This window comes from Aptenodytes patagonicus, chromosome 2 (assembly GCF_965638725.1).
Source record: "Aptenodytes patagonicus chromosome 2, bAptPat1.pri.cur, whole genome shotgun sequence".
NCBI classification, from domain to species: domain Eukaryota; kingdom Metazoa; phylum Chordata; class Aves; order Sphenisciformes; family Spheniscidae; genus Aptenodytes; species Aptenodytes patagonicus.
In genome coordinates, this window is record NC_134950.1 from 145,551,419 (window position 1) to 145,573,247 (window position 21,829).

General features: G+C 39.1%; 1 protein-coding gene across 1 annotated transcript in view; it reads left to right on the forward strand.

Moving 5' to 3' along the window:
- Window positions 1-21,829, forward strand: part of CDK6 (cyclin dependent kinase 6) — a 130,062-nt gene that overhangs the window by 41,210 nt on the left and 67,023 nt on the right. Inside the window, exon 4 of the mRNA XM_076331511.1 lies at window positions 16,033-16,200. Coding sequence (XP_076187626.1) covers window positions 16,033-16,200 — 168 coding nt within the window. The remainder of the gene's footprint in view (window positions 1-16,032; window positions 16,201-21,829) is intronic.

A 21,829-nucleotide genomic window follows, 5' to 3' on the forward strand; every position in this document is an offset into this window, starting at 1 on the left:
GTGTTTAAATGCTTTGTCAGAGCGAGGAAGTAGTCTTCCCTGAAAACTTATGTGTAAGCAACATTTGTGCCTTTGGAACCAGACTCCTGACTATTCACAAAAGTGTGTCAGAATTGGTCATCACAGTAAACTGACTCAGTAATGGAAAAGGGCTCCGGAGGATCACAGGTTTGACGGACTGGTTTATTTATTTCTTTTTTCATTAATATCATAACTGTTCTGGCCACGGAATTTATCCCATTTGCCTTTGAAAATTGTGACCCTTAAGAATACCCATTTAAAAGAAGAAGCTGTTTTTTACCATCATGACCAACTCATTAGAAGCCAGCGCATTGTACCTTTATTAATGTTGACCAGTGCCTTATACCATAAAGCGCCCACTGAAATTAGTGGCTTAATTGCAAAGAAGGTTACTGCTCAACAGTTTTCACTGTTGCTAAATATGTGACTTTGCAAACAGCGCCATAAAAATTCTAAGTATTTCTAAAATGTCTCACTTCTTTGGTCTATGCAAGAGGAAGCATTGCACTGTAACTTTAAAATGCCAAAAATAATCAAGAAGACATGTTAGCCATCTCTTAAGAGCATTTCATTTCCAAGCCAATAAATTCAGCTGCTGAATTTTTGTCCTTTGTTTTAGGATGTGACAGTTCTGTTGCATAACTACAATTAAGGAATCTCAGAAGGCTCGAAATGTTACAATATTCTGTGGATGCAAGCGCAGAGTCGTTTTTCGTTTAGTTTTACAGCAGGGAAGGGGCACTGGAATGGCAGCGTGTTGCCTTTTTTTAACATCTAGTTTATGATTCATTCTAAAATATTCTTTCATTTGGAATTAACTTCAGATATTCCTGTTCTGACAAGCAGAGTAAATATTTTAGCAAGGACTTTTTAGAGAGAAATTTTGACAGTAACATACTCCTCCCTTAGTGTTACAAAGGAAATACTTGCTATCCAAACCCAGAGACGGCATTTTAATGGAAATGGTTCCAAAAGAATACGTAGGATGTTACAAATGTAAAATGCATTTAATGAAAGAGTATACAGATGTCTTTCATGTATTTTAAATAAAAATGTCTAATTTGAGACTTGAGAAAGTCAACAGCAATCTCTGAGCCATATGCTTGTTATTACAATAGTATGTTGTGTATAACTGTCATTCAGTGAGAAACAACACAGACCGAAAAGGAAAAGACATATAAAAACACGAAGTTAAAGGAGGAGACACCATCTTACAAAGCATTTTTTATTATATTTTTGCCTTGATTAGAATATATCCCTTTCTTGCTTTTTCTTTGCTCACATAATTCCTGCCGATGTCTATAGGGCTTATGGAAGACATAGGAAAGGGAGAATAGAGGCCAAGCTGCGTGGGCTATAGTGAACCAAAACTGCAAAGAGATGCATACTTGACAGAGTTTAAAATAAAAATAAACCACAGTTTCTTTGCTTGGTTTCTGGAGCAGAAAGTCGCAAAACAAGCAGAAAACTTTTGGTTCTTGATGAAATGGTTAGTTTAGCTTCCTTACCTCAACTGCTCTGAGTGTTTCAGACTTTAACCTTTGTTTCAATGAAAAGAATTTAGACCTAATTCGACTTAGGTTTATGTCTGTGAAACTGGGGCCTTGGAAAATATTTCAGAAGTAGCGTTAGCCTTATGTTTGCATTTTGTTCTTTTGCAAATGTGGTGGAGGTAACCTTGATTTGCTAGTTAGTGGAGTCACACTTTATTGCGACAGAAAACTAAGAACAGTCCTTCAGTGAAAATAACAAAGACCTACCCCATGGTGATTGATGATAACGTTGTACAAGTGAAATGAGCTGGAAAGTCATCATCTTGTCTTTTCCTTTGCCACAGGAGAAGCATAACAGAGAGATTTCTTTTCTTCTGGTCCTGATAAGGAATCTAACAAAGCATAAGGAGAGGTTACACAGCATGGAAATGTGTTACACCCAGCTGCTCACTAGCTTGCAAAGCTGCAGTAAATAATACAGTTGCTATTTAATAAACAAAAGAAAACAGAAGTCCTTTGATAGTGATCCCTAGCCTCTCTCGTTTGCCCTTCTGAAGATACGGTTTGTTTCTACTTAATTGACTGTCATTTTGGAATAACAGAGTTTGATATTGTATTGTACGATTTGTAATGGGTTTTTTTGTTGATAGGGAAAGCCTTCTCTTTCTAGGGCCTGATTCAGCAAAGCACAGACGTATGTGCTTCAGGTTGTCTGGATCGTTGCTACTTTTATTCTCATAGGTTTTCCATGAATGGTTACAGTGAAGATACGCAAGAAGACATGTAGTTTTCTTTTCCAAATTGACTTACATAATCAATAGCATACTTTTTTGCTTGTCACAAGTTACCCTTTTGAGAAGCAATGATGCATTTGTCACAAGCTACATTTGTCACGTGCGTCATTTGTGACACTTTACTTTCAAAAGATACTTATTCATGGAAGCAGTTTGTTCCATTAATTGGCTCTTTTTGCAAGTTAACTTCTAACATACCTTTGGTTTTTTATTAAAAATCTCTTAGAGTTTGTTTTGTTTAGCATTCAGGGAGGTGAGGGAAGGGAGAGAATATCCTGCCTGTGAAACATTGGAGGCAATCTTCTCCCCGCCCAAGAAGACTATTGCCTCTCATGTTGCACCTTTCCCCCTATCCCCAAGCCTCACCCTCACCTCCAAAGCAGAGCTGATTCTTGTCTATTGTGCTAACATTAAGAAATAAGTAGGCTCATCGCTCATTGTGTCACTATGAGTTGAAGATGCCTCCTTCTTTAAGAACCAGTCAAGTGTTCAAAAGAAAACAAGGCAAGGTTTACACTAATTTACGCTCATGTAAATCAGTGTCATTTTGCTCAGGACTGGAGGGGCTATGGCCCATGGCACTTCAGAGAGACTTGGCAGATATGTGGGACCATATCCCACCACTGCAGCCACAGCAAACATCTCAGGCACATTACTACCTGTTACAGTTCGTTATAACTGAAATCCAGAGATGAGCTGCTGAGGCATGCTAATAGCTGGCATCTTCTGCTGATCTACCTTGCTTGGTAATCACCTGGCCTGTGGGAGGCAGCAACTCAAAGAGATGGAGTAGGACCACAGGGCCTGAGAGTGAGTGTGGTAGGAGAGGAAATGGCTGAGTGGGATGGTGTGCAGTGAAGGTGTGAAGAGAAGAGTCACAACTGGGGATGGGGCAGGAAAGGGCAACAGGGTGCATGAAGGGAGGAAAGAAGGAAGTAAAGGAAAAGGTAGGAAATCAGAAAAGAAAGGAGAAAGTGATAGACCATGTAAGTGGAAGGGAATGGGCAGCCATTCCCCTAGTCTGGTGCTGTCGGCAAACTTATGCTTTTGGTGAAAACGGAAGACTGCGCACTTGCTTGACTCCTCTTGCAAAATCTCTTCTCTATGCCTTGTCTATGGGATAAATTGCTTGCCTGTTCTCCTTGTAAAGCTGTTGGTTCAAGAGCTATTGATTTTATAATTTAACATAATAGAATTGCAAATTAATTGCTACTGTAAATATGGAGAACAACTCAACCTGCTGAGTGCTTCCAAGAAACAATTCTCCTTTTCCCTACTTTTGATTTAAGTGTACTAAGGCATCAGTAAGATTCTCATCCTGAAGACTGTTTTGACAGTTCATACAATGCTGTAACAGCACTGCAAAGCTGTGTGTACAATTCTTGGACTGGGGCTCCTGTCCTCTCTCAGCTCTTCCTAGAAGCCCTTTTCTACCCATAGCTTACATCCAAGAAATCTTTCCTCTTGTGTATATCCTTGGTTTTCCTGAAGGTTGTTATGCCTTTATAACTGAAAGCAAATTCTAGATCTTTGGAGTACTTAACAAACATTAACCAGTTAATCTTTGCAACACTCATGAAGTAGTTAACCATTATCCCTGAATTTATAATATGGAGCAAGAGAGGCAGCGAAGTTAAATGAACACCTGTGACTAGGGCTCAGGTAGTAATTGACCCCAATGTTGAGCCATTGTACAGCACTGACGAGCATCACGATACTTCTGCCATGCAAGTATATTACAAGCAAAAAAAATTATTGAAAAGCGGCTTTTAAAAAGTACACAACTGAGCTTTATTTATTATGTATTCCCTGGAGAGGTTAGGAAGGGACTGTCTTCTTACTTTCCTCTGTGTTCGCATCTTTAATAAAAACTGTTAACTATTTATTAAAAGAGTGTCTAACTCCAGAGAATAGCTTTATTTTGATGTCTGGTGTCATGTTGACACTTTTGTCTCAGAGGAGGTTGGTTACATCTCTCTGAAGGTCCTGTTGGTTCCAATGAGTGTGGGAGGAGGATGGAAATATTAAAAAGCAGTGGGACCAGCTCAGGTCTTTGAAAATTGATGGATAGAGTCCCAGTGACTTCACTGGGCTTTGGTTGTGCCTAATACGAGGCCATCTTCTTCCTCAGCATGCAAGTGCCGTTCACGACTATGCTGAATTCCTGGACATTTTTATGATGGAAGCAATCAAAATTAATTAGGCCCGAAGTCCAAACTCTACAGTAACCCCAATTTCTAATTCACAAAAGTGTCTCTGCTATCCCACCAGCCTCTTTTACAGTGCCTTGGGCTCCTATGTATCTGTATATGTCACAAAATATATTTCCTTATATATCAGGAAATGGAGCAGGCCTGTGTTATAATAAGTTTAAACAAGTTTTCTATTAAACAAAAATTGCTGAGTTTATAACTTCGAAGGAGCCATAGGAATTAGGTGCCCAAGTCCTATTGATTTTAAAGGATGTTTGGGTTTCTAATCTGTAGGATCCTATTGACTGCTTTTTCCTCAGTTTTAAAAAAGCCTAACTTATTTTCTTGTTGCCATGCAGGTGTTTCATAAAGAATCCATGCATTTTTAGTGGATAATGTTTAAAAAAACAACTGAGAGAGAAATTAAAGGAACAGTCTTCTTGAGCCTTTTGTCTCTAGCCAAGGATTTGACAGTTTTCAAAAAAGTCTTGGCTGAAATGTTCAAAGCTGCCTTGGGTGTAGGAGATCTGGTCATCCAAATCCCCTGGGATACTTTAAAGTCTCATCCTTTGTTGTTATGTATCAGCGTATAAACAAATCTCAGCCTTCTTGATGGCACACTGCAGACAAATCCAATGAGAATTTCTGCAGAAATGTCAGTAATGTTGCTAAGGTGTTGATAGACCATTAGGAAGAGTAGTGTGTCATAAAACTTTATGTATTTACATAATTTGAATGCTCCTCTGGACCAGAATCCATGTGGTCTAAGCTGTTTACACATGATTTTGAGCATGTTAAGAAGTTAGTCTTTGTTCTGAGGTTAGCCCTTCTTGTGCTCAGGTGACAATGTAGGGCAGTCATCTTCCAGGGCCTTCCACTTTATCTCTAACGTGAGCTTAAGTTAGCAGTCCCCAGAAGATAAATTTACAGATTTACTCTTCTAGGAGGCTTTACCTCCTAAGTCCGAAGCTGTTTGTAAAGCATTTTTCTTGATGTATGTGCACAGCATTGTTTCAGCTTTCTAATCACTGACCAGCTGGCTTGTTAGTGAATAGAGCTGTGGGCCCCTTGCCACGTTTCATGTGAGGTCTTGGCTGGGTGGCCAAGCAGGCAGCCTGCAGCCAGTGTCAAAGCAATTCAAGAGGTATTGGCACAGCAGTGTCCCCATTAATTTCTGCTTGTCACATGCTGTCATGCAAGTTACACCAGAGAGGAAATGACCGTTAAAAAAAAAAAGTACGCTTGTGGCACTTGGTCCCCTGCAGACGTTATCCCTGAGGTTAAACAAGTGGATACAATTAGCTGCTATCCACAGACAGCTGCAGGGAAGGAGAAGCCGAGATCTGGGCCCCACAGCAACGTGTCTTTCCTGTTAGCAAGGAGTGTCGGCTGTCAACATATGCCATATTTTTAACCCTTCATGGAGTCTGAGTAAATTAAAAAGAGCTATTACGACCAATAGTGTCACAAAGGTGCTGGTAAATAGCCGTAGTGCTGATTGAGCAGCGTTCTCTAGGGAAGGAGTTTTGTTTGTTGGTGCCATTCCTCGTAAGGACCGGTGTGAGCGGTGCTGGAGGAGAATCGGCTCATCAGTGATTGATAATTTAATGTAGTTTGTAGATTCTGGCAGGGAGTGAGACCGTGGTTTCTGTGAACTCCTCTCAGAAGCATACTGAAGTAGTTAAAGGGAGTCACATCCAGCTTTGTGGATTTTCTGGGTGGACTAATTTCTCTGATTACATCAGGAGAGCTTCCACAAGGATTGCAACAAGTGATGATACGCTTAGGATGTCCCACAATACAGCTCGGGAATGCAGAAGCAAAGTCTATGAAGAGGAAATGCCAACGATGTCCCATGATAAGAGAAGGAAATATATACTACTAGAAGAAAGCAAAAATCTTTTTTAAAAACCAAAAGCACTAAGTTCTACTGGGAGGACATAGAGATAGGGGAGTATACACAGTGCTCCAGAATACATTGACTTAGTCAAGTGAAAGTCTGGGGTTTACCCCAGAAGGAAGAGGCTCACAGCATCAGTCGAAGAAAGGATGATTTGCTTTGTTGAGAAACATGACCATCAAAGTAGCTGGAATTCTATGAAAAGTGTACTCCAGAATTCAAACTGCAGCTCTGCCCCAGCGTTCCAGCTTGACCTGATGTGACGCTTAGGTACCAAATTTTGACTGGTGTCAGTCCCCAGACATGTGCCAGAAGGGGCTTCAAAGCCAATGCATACAAATCACAGATGCTATTTCAAGTCATTTGTATGGGGCTTACCAAGTGGGTGAGCCAGTAAAGAGTTTGGGGGATTTCTTGGCTCATTTTAGTCCTCATCTCTTTTTCAGATGGTATGAGGAATAAAAGAACAGAGTGGGTAACAACTGTCAAACCAGGATGTGCTGTGAGAGACTACTGCCTCCAGTATAGTTTTATGAAAAGCTTGTAATAAAAGGAAGTTTCCCAGAAAGTATTTGGGGATGTACAAAACTGTGATGATATCATCCAGAGCTACAGGAAAAAAATCTGTTTGTTTGCTTATCTAGTCTCAGATCTATAAATTCTGTTAAGAGCTGTGCCTTCTATTGGTTTTTCCACAAAGACTGGAAAGGTTTGAGCAGTGAAAAAGATTGTTAATCACAAAGTTACATTTACCTGCTGTAAAAATTTCACAGCCAGGACAGCTCTTGGTAACAATGCCACATTTGCCAATTTCTGTCAAATTGTTAAAACAAAATTCCCCTCTGTTCTCATTTAATTTGCATGTATTTTCTCTTAAAAATACCAGTAGCCAGATAGAAAATGTTATGTGTTTCATTTGCATGTCTGGTAATTCCACTTCGATAGGAATTTTTGGTACACTGAATCACTGAAAATAAGTAAGGAGGATAATAATTACATAGGTTTCCTTTCAGTCCTGCAAATTCTTCTCATCAAATATGAAAAATAGCAGCTGATAAAGTAAAACTTGAAAGATCTATATTGCAAACTGACTTGACAGGTGTTGAGCTATAAAGTGAGAAATTGATGTGGAAAGACTTATAGACACTTAAATTAATATTGATCTGCCCGAAATGAAATGCACCCATATGTGTGCCTATACATGTGTATGTACGTGTGTATCCCACAGATGTGGGATGTACGCATTTCATATACTGAATTTGGTCTTTGGTTCACAACTACTGAGATCGGTATGAAAATCTGGCAGTATTACGATACTGGTAAAACAGACATGCACTAAGATTGAAACTTTTAAAGACCTCTAAAATATTAATCGAGGTCTCTATTTTAAGTAGGGCAGACAGAAAGTTACTCAGAACAGTTCCTTGAACATAATAGGGTGCATCTGTTTGTCCTAATCTAGCCTTAATTATGTCGCCTTTGCTGCTGGTGAGCACTGGTGTTTGAGGAGTGTTTGGAGCACTCCAGAATATGCTCGGTCAGGAACTCCTGCGGCAGCACAAATTCAGTGGTTCCCGTCTAACTCAGAAGGGACAGTTGGTGAGTTTAAGCAAACGAACTAGAACATGTTAAACCTGCTGTGGTGGCTATGAATTGAATTCAGTCTACAAACAGGAGCATGACAATAAAAGGAAAATAGTGCCTCGGTATACTGAAAGCTATTATATACATACATAAAATTCAATCATAAACTTATGGCAATGCAGTAGCGTTGTTAAGCCTCAAACTTTTTCAAAGACTACCATGGACCCTTATAATTCAGTTAAAATTTCGCATTTTTCCTGAATCTTGTGCACAGTTGCGGTACTTTTGCTTGAGACTGACATATAATGTTCATGATATACAGCCAGGTCCGTGCATAATAGTGACATTTGCAAGTTTTGCTAGATTGTCTATTAACTGATTGACTGATTATTGTATTCCGCAGTAATTTATTTAGGACCTTCTAATCTTCATTACCTTACTACTTCTAATAGCAACCAAAATAGTTTTCAAAACAGTGTTTTAGAGACTCCAGTCCCTCAGGTATCGTATCTTTTAAATTGATATACAAACAGTTCTAGCCATTTAAAAAAAAAAAAAACAAACAAAAAAAACCAAACACCAGAACAACCCAACTATATTAATTTCAGCGTTTATACCTTTGCAGTGGACTAGTATGGATAACATTGCCTTCAATGGGATTATTCAAAACACTAAAATGCATGTATACATACATGCATACTTTTACGAGTATGCATGTCTGTAGGGTTCTTCTTCCTAACAATTGGATAATCCAGAATCACTTGTCTGAGCTGTGCTTTCTTTCTTATAAAAGTAGTTTAAAATAGATTAGAAACTGTTTATCAGAATATATTTTAAAATATCCGTTAATCTTCTGAGTGTATTAAAGTATCTTTGATATGATTAAAATAATTTTACAATTGAAAAATAATTATGCAAATATTTTACTTCATATTTTAAAATATATGTAACTGTTAATTAATTTTCAACAAATTGTTTACCTTTAGGGTAGCAGCATACAAAACACCAACAATTATTAGACCAATTCCTTGCATAAGCTTGACAGATATTAGTTCCCTTCTGCTAATAATACACTAAATGAATTTGCTGTATTTTTCTCTCTGCACAGCATTTTATTCTATGAACAGAAAATGAACATTGTATCTTGTACAGTAAGGTTGATTAATACGGCTAAGTGAACGGGTCATCTGGATTTATTGTTCTCTTATCAAAACAGTGAACATATTTAAATTGAGCATGCTGTGAAGTTCACATTCCCTTGGTACTCTCTAGTTAATTAACAGGAACATCACAGCAGTCTTCTCTTCTGAGGGATGACCCTTACCCTGTGAATACTTTCATGGAAAGCAATAGGACTACTCTGAGATAAGCTGTTACCCGATATAAGGAAAAGTAAGAGCTCTGTATCCTGGGTATATATTGGGTTGGATCATGGATGACTCCTGAGAGGCTATAGTGTGGCTAGGTGAAAGCAAAGTGCACAGCCTCCTCCTCCCCTTTCTGAATGCCCTGCAGGGAGACCGATCATAATAGCTTTCTCCTGAGAGAAGAAGGAAAAAGGCACAAGGGCAGGGATCTATCTGCTTCTTACTGTGTCCCAGCCGCTGCACCCAGCCGGCTGCATGGAGAAGAGCATCCTGCAGCTCCACAGGCTGTGGCAAGTTGCTTCTCTGCCCCCACCATCAGTCACAGCATTCTAGATAGGCTGGTGTGATGGGTTCCCAGCCCAGTGTGAGGACAGTATTTGAAAAAGAAAATCACTGCATTTAACAAGGAGTCACTACATTATTACTAATGCCTTTGGGATTCAGTGTAACAACATTAATCATGTATTTTGCTATTCATGTATCTGTACTGTGTAATTCCTCAGGAATGCCATTGTTTTTTTGGCATTAATTAATGTTGACTGTTTGTTACAAAGTATAACCATAGAAGTGCTGTAATTATTCTGCTTCAAAAATAGGCCCCAGAGAATGTGAAAACTCTTTAAACTTTCATTCCAGCATGTTTAAAAAACACCCTTTAAAATGAAAGCAATTTGATGGTTGGGGGTTCTGTATAATCCTGTAGGATACAAAGGAAGCTTCATCCTGCTCCTCTTCTGCTCAGAGAAGGTCCTGCTGTTCAGTGAGAGGCAGTGAGCCTTTTCATCAAACTAGCTTGACTGATTCATTACACATTGCTGTCTAAAACTCATCCCCTTTGTTTACATTTGCGGTTGTCTCTTATGCAAACACTCCTACAGGAAATGTTCAGGACGAGTATCCCAACACCTGCCATCCAAAATAGGGACATTCCATTCTGCTCAGTAAAAAGAGAAAAATGAGTTACAAATAGACAGAAACTCTGGGTGAAGGATGCAGGTTGTTGTGCAGGTGCGTGAGATACTCCACAGAGGAGGAGGAGACATGCTAGGAGATTCCAAAGGATTGTTGTGTTTTACAAGATGTTAGCACAGAAATTGAGCAGGAAGAGGAAAATAGGCAAGTAAAAAAAAAAAAGCCATAAAAAAACTGTGCGTTAGTACAAATTTAGGGTCTGTTGTAGTTGACAATGATCTGTACTGTGTTGCTTTTATTTGGTGATATGACCAAGTATATTTGTGGGCTTCCACAGACTTACTTTTTCTGGTATTAGGAACTCCTATCACCATGACCAAGGGCAATCTGGTTAAAGGGTTTTCTTTCTTTACATACTAGTCAACAGAGGAAAAATGTGAGCTTCACATAACGAGCAGCCATTCATATGTGTATGTTACCTCTGGGTGCATGTCTTCTCCGAAGACATATTATTCTTGGTGTTTTCCTTCAGGTTGCATCGCACTGTGTCCCCCTTTACAAAAGCAAAATCTAGCATTTATACCTTTACCACGGTGGTGGGTTAGCCTAGCCCAAGAGCCAAACTCCCACCCAGCTGCTCACTCACTTCCCCCGCCACAGCAGGATAGCTACAGAAAATAAAGAAGAACAAGGAACAAGAAAGCTCATGGGCTAAGACAGGGAGATTGCTCACCAATTACCATCATGGGCAAAATAGACTCACCTTGGGGAAAATGAACTTAGTTTAATGCCAATTAAGATAGATATTTAATTGCTAATTCAGGTAGTGGGGGAAAAAAAGCAAACATTCAAAGAACACCCTCTCCTGCCTTTTTCCAGGCTCCACATCACTCCTGACTCTCCCCACCCTGAGCAGCACAGGGGCACAGGGTGCGAGGGGTTATGGTCAATCCATAGCAGCTCCTCTGCCGCTCCTTCCTCCTCACTCTTTCTGCCTGCTCCAGCGTAGCTCCTCTCCACAGACTGCAGTTCCCTCAGGAATATCCACCTGCTTCGATGCAGGTCCCCCACGGGCTGCAGGTGGATATCTGCTCCACCATGGAGTACCTCCTCTTTGTCCTCTTCCTCCTCCTCCTCCTCCTCTCACCTTGGTGTTCCCTGTGCTGTTTCTCACTCCTTTTGTTCCCTCCTCCTCTTTCCCTCCAGCCTTTTCTACTGTTTCTTAAATATGTTTTCACAGAGGCACGACCATCTTGGCTGACCGGCCCAGCTGTGCCCTGCGGTGGGTCCGCTGGAGCCGGCTGGAACCGGCTGTGTCTGGCACAGGGCAGCCCCCGGTCTCCCCTGACAGAGGCCCCTGCAGCCCGGCTGCCAGCACCTGGGCACCAACACCCAAAACAACTCCGTACTTTCTGTTTTCTTTGAGTAAATACTTGAATTATTCGGTCGACAGCCATGCCATCCTCTTTTGGATCAGGCAGGCAGAGTACTCCAGAGAATCTGGCTGGTCTTAAACAACAAGTAAGTTACTGCAGGCAATTGACAGATATTTTAGCTGGAAGTCAAGATGGTGGGTGACTCTTAAAGGATCAGAGTGGTATTTTGAAAACCAATGGCTTGGAATGGATTAATGGATCATAAGCTGGAGGAGGGTTAAGAGGGGTCAGTAAAGCGTAGGGTCAAGAGTGAATAGGACAAGGAGGAGACAAAAGTCTGTAGGAAATCAAGGCTTTCTGCTCCTGCTGCCCCTGAGTCAGGAAATGTGAGCCATGAAGCCGCCTTTGGCAGAGGCAGCAACAGCAGCTGCTCGGGCTAACCCAAGCCTATCCCCATCCTCGCTGATGCCAGAGGCGGAATATGCAGGACATACTTCTGTGTATTATTGAGACTCATGACATAATATGGTATTGCTTGAAAAGTTCATCGTAATTTGGTCCTGACATTCAGTGCTGATAAATTCAGTAAATATCAGACTGAGCAATGCTATCACCGATACCGTATATGGTGGAACATGCAAAAGATGCAGCATTTCCATAACAAATTTTGCTCCTAACTGTTTCCATTATGAGGCTTTTACAAAATTAAAGCTACATATTTGCCTCTAAGGAAAGTGTATTTGTTCGTTGCATCCCAAAATAGCTCAGTTTTCAACTGAGTTACAGATAAATATTTTAGATTTGTGCATAGACCACATTGAAAACATAGCCTGAAAAGGGAAAACATTGTAAAGCCATGATTATCTGAAAGTAATCACAGTGAAATAAAGTATATATCTTCAACTCAGGCAACAACCATCACAGGTTTGTAATATTAGAAGCATGGCAGAAATCTCTAATCTGAAACAACAGGCACTATTCTGTGTCTATGTTTGTAAACATACAATATCCAAAGAACATCTGATAGACAGCAGTAGAGGTTTGATCATGACTCATTAGAGCTTGTTCCTCAAATCTGCTACGGCATGAATCTTCTTGTTTGTCGAATAGAATTGATCATTTTCAATTAACTTTTGAAATATGATTTTAACTGTAATTCCAAAATATGGCATGCCTAGCTACCAGGGAAAAGCAGACATGGAACAAACTAATCCTTGAGGCACATGAAGACTCTCTTGCACTTATTTCTAGATCTTGGTAATTGAGATAATACTGGGTAATCATCACTAACAAAAATGGATGCATTTCCGTCAGATGAGTGGAATTATCCTGATTTAATTAGCTAGTGATCTGGCTTGTGCATGTTTACGACCTTTATCCAATTTGCTAGCAAAGGTTAGTATCTTCTGATATTAGTTACGGTATCAAAGAAAACACACAGCCCAGACTAAGTCTGATGTTTCTTGCAAGTGGTTGACTAAGAGTATGAAGTCGTTTTCCAAACGTGAGGCCTAATGAGTTTTGACTAGGCTTATGTACAGCACAAAATTAATCCTTCATTATGGATAAAAAAAGTAATTTAAAAGCTCTCTCTCTTGTTTGCTTTGATTTTGAAAATCTATTTGTGCAAACAAATATCAAATTCTGAGCTGCACAATTTAGTATTCTGCATTTAGAGTGCATAATAATAAGCCTAGGTCATGTGATTTTGGTTTCTGCTTTTTTCCTAACTGGCTGAGAATTTAAAAACAGGACAATAATGAATCACAAATAGCAAATGGTCTTTTTGCATCAGTGCCCTTCTTTACACACACGAATCTTTGGGCTGTTCCTCCAAGATAATTTTGAACTGAAATCTGTTCATACGTGTAATAGTAGGTAATAAGGGATAGCAAAAGAGCATAATCAACAGTCCAAAATGAATACTAGAGAATAGCCTGTATGGACTAACTCTGAGTTTCCTGGAAGAGGAAATACAGCACTTTTTTCCACAGTTTTCCTTCTTCTTTCTAATACCTTTTAAATTTACACTTTCCTGGTATGCTTTTCTGTGGCACATCTCATTTTTTGTGTGTGAAGAGAACTTCAGTAAATGATATTCATCTTTTCAGTACTATGGGGGGAGGGAAAGATATACCAGTTTCCATTTTCAAATATTTTCTTTTTTTACCTGTGCCTGGAAGAAGACTCTGAATTTAGAAACTGAAGACATTGCTTGCAACTTGCAACTAGTAGAGCAGAATTGCATTTGCTGAGCTTGAGGAAGAAAGTTGAAAGAAAACCAGCATCAGTTGTAGGAAAAAAATATTCTTGATATGTTTGGTAACTGCAGGAATGAGTTTACATACTTGACAAATGAGTAGGACACAGAAATGTCACCAAAAAGGGACTCACAAGGGTATACTGACTAATCCTTAAGTTCTTTAAATTATTTTCTTATTTTATCTGATATTATGTTTACCTGGAATAAAAAAAAAAAGACCCAAATTCAGTGAAACCATTAAGTACATACTTAAGATAACCACACGCTTAAATGTTCTTGACATGTTCTTTACATCTGCAAGACTGATCCAAAGACTGTTGGGATTTGATTTAAGTTATAATAGCACAGAGTGAGCAGATATGACATGTATTAATTCTGCTGATGACTGAAACCTGCAGAGCTGCAGTCCTAGCTCTTCCACGTATTTCTGAACTGCAAAGGGAAATTATATAAATACAAGAGAATTCAATACACTTTGTATATTTGTTTTAAAGGTGCAAACCCTATTATACTAGTTATCAAAATTATTAGATCTCAATTTTTCCTGGGGAAGCAAAGGGAATAAAAGGCATCAGCTAACAGGGAATGGGGTTCTCAGTTTACCACCACCCTTCAGACATGATAATAATTAACTGCTGTCACAGCATCCATAGTTCCATGGTAATATCTCCATCATCAGGGTCTTCAAATAAAAACTGATTACTTTATAAGCAGCCCACTGTTACTACTGTTTGGCAGACAGAGTTATAGGCTATATATAGAAATGGCCATGTTTTATCAGAGGTCAGATTAGAGCTTCCAGCCTTAATATCTATACATTTTATAATACTTTCTGTAGAGATGATCAGGGAACATTACATGAAAATAATAATTTTGTATTAAATTATATAGCAATGTCTATAAAGTGTATCTTAAAAATGCATCCAGCTAAAGCAATATTATCAAGTTGAATGTTTGGAGCTCTTTTTAAACCCATTTTCAGATATCGTTCCTTTTAATAGTGTGCCTTGAATATTTACTTGAAACATGCCCAAGTCCATAGAGAAGAACAAAAGCAACCAAGTTCAATTTATCCTTCTTCCCTTTTCTCATGTTTCATGCCATCCACCTCTCCAAGATCATTTTGGTTGCTAGTAACAGGATTGGCGGACACCCTGCTGCATGGCTTATGGAAAGGGCATATGTCACCAGCAAACACAGAGCTGGAGTTTCACTCAATTCAAGTGCATACAGAAAATAAACTTTTTCTTTATCCCTTTTGTTTCTTACTTGTTGCAGCACCTTCTTGTAACTGCCTGTTTTGCAAATATAATTTTCAAGTTGACAGTATCCTTCTAGTTTGGAATTCAGGGGATTTCTAGTATTTAGTTTTGAGTCCGTTGGTTCATTCCTTTCACCTTACTAAGATTAATGTGAAAATATGAGTACAGATGAAATAGTTTCTTCAGCTGTGAAAATGTCATAGAAGATTGCATCACTATAACAAAACAGAAAGCAAAATGAGAACTGTTACTTATGATTATTACACTGATTTAGTGCTAAACTTTGATCTAAAAGTAGTTTCTGTCCTATTCAGTAAATTCTATACAACAGGTTTTGCCAAGTAAACTTTTTCCCTCTATAAAGTTAAATCCTGGTGAATTTGTCATTTAAACAGCTTTTCTGATTGAAACAGATCCTTGTGCCTGTTGAAGTGAATGATAAAATTTCACTTCACTGGGGCAGGACAAAGCATAAACTCCTGAGATGCAAAGTGGTGTGTGGTTTAAAGTTAAGAGCTAAAAGCTGCTCTGTATTTTTCTTACTTGGACAGCATTCTTTTGAAGTTGTCCTGGGATTTACAGACATGCTTTTGCTATTTCTTTTAAGTATGTTGACCAGTCTTTATACTTCTATCAATCAACCTCAAATAATTCAACTAGAAACAATACATTAACTTGATAAGGACACCTGTTCAAGTCAGCTGGTTCTAGCAACATCCTGTCCATTTTATATTAATAGTTGTTTTTATCTCCTGTGCACATATTTAAGTCAATATTTATTAAATTAGTTTTGCAGATTATGGCAGGGAGTTTACTTGTTTGCCACCTTGTCTTGATAATTGCATATCGATTTCTTCTTTATATTTAGGATATGATGCTTCAGCTGTTTCGGGGACTGGATTTTCTGCATTCACATCGTGTGGTGCATCGGGACCTGAAACCCCAAAATATCCTTGTAACCAGCAGCGGGCAGATAAAGTTAGCTGACTTTGGACTTGCACGAATCTACAGTTTTCAGATGGCTCTTACCTCAGTGGTAAGTTTCTGGAGGCTTTTATTTTTCTTCTAATGCAGCAGTGTGCTTTACTCTCTATGTTCCTGGCTTTTTATCCCATATTATAATGCTACTTCTAAAACCGTCTCTGCAATTGAAGTTACTTGTGTCTCTGAAAACAATTGCTTTCCAGCCAGGATTGAAGTGTTGTGGTTACTTTGTACAAGTAATCAATTACTGATTACTGGTTCTAAATTAAATCCTGACTGATTACTGAAGGATAGGTTATGTGCTAGTTTTCTGAAACTCCGTCAGTCTAGCTTCTGTTGTGATACTGACTTCTTTTGCACATTAAGCCAGACAGGTAGGGTGAAAGTTTCTGAAGTTTTTAAGATAAAACTGTTAAGATAAAACTTGCTGATCCCCAGGTATCTTGCCTGAAAAAATGCACAGATACTTGTGAAAATGCCACACTGTCATGCATCTGATTTTCCATCTCTGTGAATATGGGTTCGATGCTTGCTCCCATATGTTACTGAATGATTCCAAATAGGGCTGCGCTGGAGGCAGCTCAAGTGGACCTGGCAGCCAAAATCACAGCTATTTCCCAAGCCAGCTGATAAAGAGCACCTTCAGTATCTCTAGGCCCCCTGTCACTGTTGCCCCTCTCCCAGCAGCTCTCCTGGTTTTCCTTGGCTCAGACATGAGCTCACTCCCAGAAGGTCTGGCCCTCTCCTGCATTAATGCTGGTAGAGAAGCCCTGCCAGCTCCTTGCTTTTTGACCCCGTTTCCACGCTTGCTGGCCCTGCCCCCAGAATCAGCTGCTCTTAGCTTGGCACAGCATCTCTGAAGTGTATTGAAGAGTAACTGTGCTGCATGCATGTTGGGTGTCATTTGGTTTTGTCACCTGCTCATGAATTTTTTTGTTTCCATTTTCTATTCTGAGTATCACAACTGCCATGGCAGTATCACTTACGCTAAAGACAGGAAAGGGAGAACTGCTGAGAAAAGAAACTGAAAGGAGTCCACTTTGCGTTTTACATCATATTGTAGAAATTAGCCTGGCTCACATTGATAAAAAGCAATCCATTGTTATTATTAGTTAGTGTAGGAGTCTTCCCATCGTTGTGTGATGTGACTATGACATCCTGAGTTCCAGCTTCAGTGTGAATAAAGGCAGGAAGCAACAGAAAATGGTATCATCACCTTGTTAAACATAGGAAAGTATCCTCGTCACATGAAGCATATGTAAACTTGTGTTTTGGCGCTGGTTTTTTTCATTGCCTGTAGGATGTAGCCTAATCCAAAGCTGAAAGAATCTCTCTGCTGAGGTCAGTGAGGATTAATCATGTTGTAACTCAAAACAGAGCTTTGAAGAAAAGGAGAGAAAGGTTGTTCCTGAATTGCTGTAATTTTTCATTTCCCAGTTATCAGTCAGTAACAGCTTCAATGAGTATTTCTACTGATCCATAAAATTCTTTAAGCTAAAATTGCAGAGTGTTGTAAGGCTTCCAGCAGGGCGTTTTTTAAAAGTTCTGCATAAAATGAGGAAAAAATATCTACAGAACTGAGCAGGAGTTTGTCCATGATCAGGTAGCCTGCGTAGGAAGGAAGGTCAAAAGACCCGAAATAAAGTGCATCTACTGAGGCAAAAATGTACCAAGACCTGCTTGTAAGACAATATTGCCAGAATTGCTATGCGAAGGATGCACGTATGCTCAAGTATCTAATACTTGCGTGCTAGAAATTGTGTTTCAAAACCCATTAGCTAGTACCCTTAGCGCTGCTGTGAACAAGAGTTGTTCAGACTAAGGGATTGTCCACATGCAAGCTTGTGTTCGCACAAGCATTCAATTGTCATTGCAGCTATGCTAAAGAGTATTAAAATAATTGAATTATTCAGTGACCAATGACAGATAAAGTATATGGGCATAGGTGTCAATAATGGCTTTCACACCTAGAACTTAGTGTATCATTATTTTCTTATTAAAAAAAACCAGCTATGGCCATGGCTTTTTTAAGTTAAAAATTTATTGGTTTTGAAACACTTAGCGTTTAACACCTTCAGAATCAACTTTTGCCTGGGTATGTAGAAACCTATAGGGGAGTGTTGCTTACAATGTGATAATGTGGTGTGGTTTTAAATGTCAGTCTTCATTGCTCCTACAGACTGAGTGCTGGTTAGAAACTTCTACTAAATGTGTATTAGCTGACACAGGCCATCAGTTTTCCTTTTCTGAATGTAACTTTTACCTTTGGCTAGCTGCTTCGGTGTGCAAATTCTTTGTTTTTCCTCCATTAAAACGCAGTACAGGAAACAAAACTTTAAAAAAAAACCCTTCTGTTTTTTAAACATCAAGATATTCTTGACTTTACCGTTCCCAAAATAGTCTAAATTGCAGTTCTTCGCCAGGCAGTGAGTAAACTTTCATTGACTTCAGCAGGACCAGCTTTGTTTTGAAGTGTTTGCAAAAAAAAATGTTACATTATAGAAGACAGCATATATCTACACATATATCAATTAATAAAAGTCCTAGCTTGCAAGGATTTGCTTCAGAGTTATATTGAAAAGTGATAGTGCAGAGAGCCCAATGATAAAAGGCACATTGCATGCGCTATCATTGTGATCAATACAAGGGCTCTGCAGCATTTCCTTCAGAAGAGAAGCTTACTGCAAGATAAACTACAAGAATCATCTTCTGAAGTATCAGATCATTCCCAAGATGCATCCTCATTCACTGCTCACAAAGGAACTGTTCAGATGGGACAAACAGAGCTTGCCGTGAAAGTAATCCAGTAAAAACTGATCCAACCCAAGTACTCTGGGTGCTGCAAAGGATAACTTCAAAGCAGTCTCTCTCTGATAGCCAGTTATTTCCACAATGCTAAAGAATCCTTTGGCAGATCAGTCGTCCGGGCATATTGCTGTCATTTAAAGAAACCTCTTGATATTTCTGTCAGTGAATGAATAAAAGATTCGAACTAATGGTACACAGGCTTGAGGGGGCAGGGTGGAGCTCACTACTCCCAGCTGTGGTCAGACTGAGAACTGATACAAGTCTGAAATAACAGCACTAGAAAGAACGAGGTCGGGCGGGGGTGTCTCAGGTGGTAATAGGGCACGCTTTTGGTTTCGTACAAAGTTAGACTCTTTTTCAAATGTTGGTCTTGGCCCTTGGGGAAATTTTGAATAGGCTTTGTGATAACAGGGAAGCTCCATAGGACAGAGGAGGTGGATTGATGTGACTGTGTAATTTTAGAATTTGATAGCAAAAGCTAAGGAACTGTCACTTTTTTTCCTGGTGCAGAAAAATGGGCACTCAGTTCTAACTTTCTCTGAGCAAAGGAGCAAGTGGCTGCCTGGAAAATCTGAAGTTATAGTATGAAAAAGAAATAAGCCATTTATCTATTTTTGTTGACTTCTAACCACCTTAAAGAAAGGAAATGAAGCTAAATCATGGCACACAAGAATGCTAAGCGAGATAAGCGCACGCAGTTGTGATCACAGCATCTAGGTGGAGCTGAGGCTGTCCAGCTTTTAAAACCTGACCTGCATCAGGATCTAAGTGAAACTGGCAAAATGTTAGTGTTTGTAACACACTCATGATACTTTCTTGAAAACGTGTGCTTTACCTTAGGTGGCAGCACTACTGATGGGGTTTTTTCCCATGAAATTCAAACAAAATTGTTTTATGTCTTCCTTTTAAAAAAAAAGACTTGTTTTCAGATTTACTGAACATCAGAAGGGAAAACACATCACTTTCTCTGCTGATGCTCTAAGTTGTTGAACACTAGACTTGGCTAAATTGACGATTAAAAAGAGAAGACACAAAAAGTCCTGCAGTTACTGTCAGTGAATAATTTTAGATTACGCTAGCATTTTATTTGAGTGTTTCTTCAGGATAAAAACTTTCCATCCACTTCTGGCAGTCACTTCAGCACAAATGGTTTACATGTCACATCATGCAGGAACTTGGATTTCATTTTGTTGGTGTAGTAGCAAGGGAGCATAAAATAATTTTCACTAACTGGGCTTACTTTGTAAAAATAAATATATAAATTAGTTACAGAAACAAAAACAACAACAAAAAAAGATAGAAAAACCCTCTTCCAAAGAGGAATGTGTGCTTTCCTGTTTTCTGCCCACTGTTGCATTGTAATTCTCTAATAAATGCCACCTGTTAGTAAATAATGTGAATGTAAACTCTTGTCTGAGCTAATATCATAGTTGAGAGCACAGTCAAAGAACTTTCTTCTGCTTTGCCTTGTTTTGGGTTTTTTTTTCCCTTTTTTTTATGGCCACTTCTTCATGATACTATGCTTCCCAAAATCCACATATTTATTTATATGTAATACATCCTGCAGAGTCCATCCTATGTTGGGTATGTTCCAGCAGACCTGGAGTCTGCTGCAGTACAGCTTTAACCTGAGATGCATTGCGTATCCCTAAGTGGACCTGATTCAGCAATCCATTTAAAGCTCGCAGTTAGCATCAAACGTAGGAGTAGACTTATGGAAATTAATCAAGCACCTGCCTCTGGTGAATCAAACTCAAAATCTGGGCTGTGTTAAAGAGTGCCCTAATGGAATCAGTACAGCGACACTAGATTTTATCATCTCATACATAATTTGATAAAAGCATGAATCTTCCTCCCTCTGACAGGTGGAGGTAACATTGTTTTGGTATGCACTGAGCCTTCGCTGTTGTGAGGAAGCACATCATCTTAGATCTGAGACCCGATCTCCAGTTCTTTCTTCATGGTGCATTTCTCCAGTCCACCCAAATGTCCCCAAAAAGGAAAATGAGTCACAGACAGACATCCAGAGGATCAAAATATGTGTTGTTGAGCTTGTCAGTGCTGCTGCTGAAAGGTTGTGGCTATTTAGGAATGCAGTATGATTAAATTGGTTGGCTTATTTAAGGAAAATCTGTCTTCCCTACTAACACAGAGTTCTGCATAAAAAGTCCATGTATCTGGCTTTGTGAAGAAACGAGTGAATTTCTCTGATATTTTAACATCTGGATAGCTGAAGGAATCTTTATTGCATCCTCCCAAACACCCTATAGGAAAGTTATTTCCATCATGTAAAATGAGTCATTTATCTCCGGAGCCATCTTGAGAGCAAAAATCATTATCGGCACATTGACAGTAAAGTCTTCAGCTGACTAAAAACATTTCAATATATATTTACGTTGACTTCACTCAGATCAGATGTTCACTAAGAGGGCTCAGATTTATATGAAAATAACAATGAAAAAACAGATTGCTCAATTTCACAATATTATCAAAAGGCAATACAAAAATACACATGGACAAAGTTAGGAAATTAGAATAGAAGTTTCTTTTATTCATCTGTATCATGACCATATAAGATCATTTTCAAAACTGACTATTACTTTTTGTTGCCCATCTTAAGAAACTTTAAAGTTTTTAAGACTTGTCTGGAAGAACAGTACTCGCTGCTCTCATAGACACAGAGGATTTATGGCAAGGTTGTTATTTTTAGAAATACATCCTAGAGATAATATTCTAAGGGTGCCATTTCACAGTCAGCATAAGTAGATGTAACATTTCTCCTGCTGCTGAAAGGATGGTCCTGCTTTTGACCACACGCTCTCATCACTTCCCTTGCATTGGCATTAGTGGTTGCGCCCTTGCAGTCCGGCTGG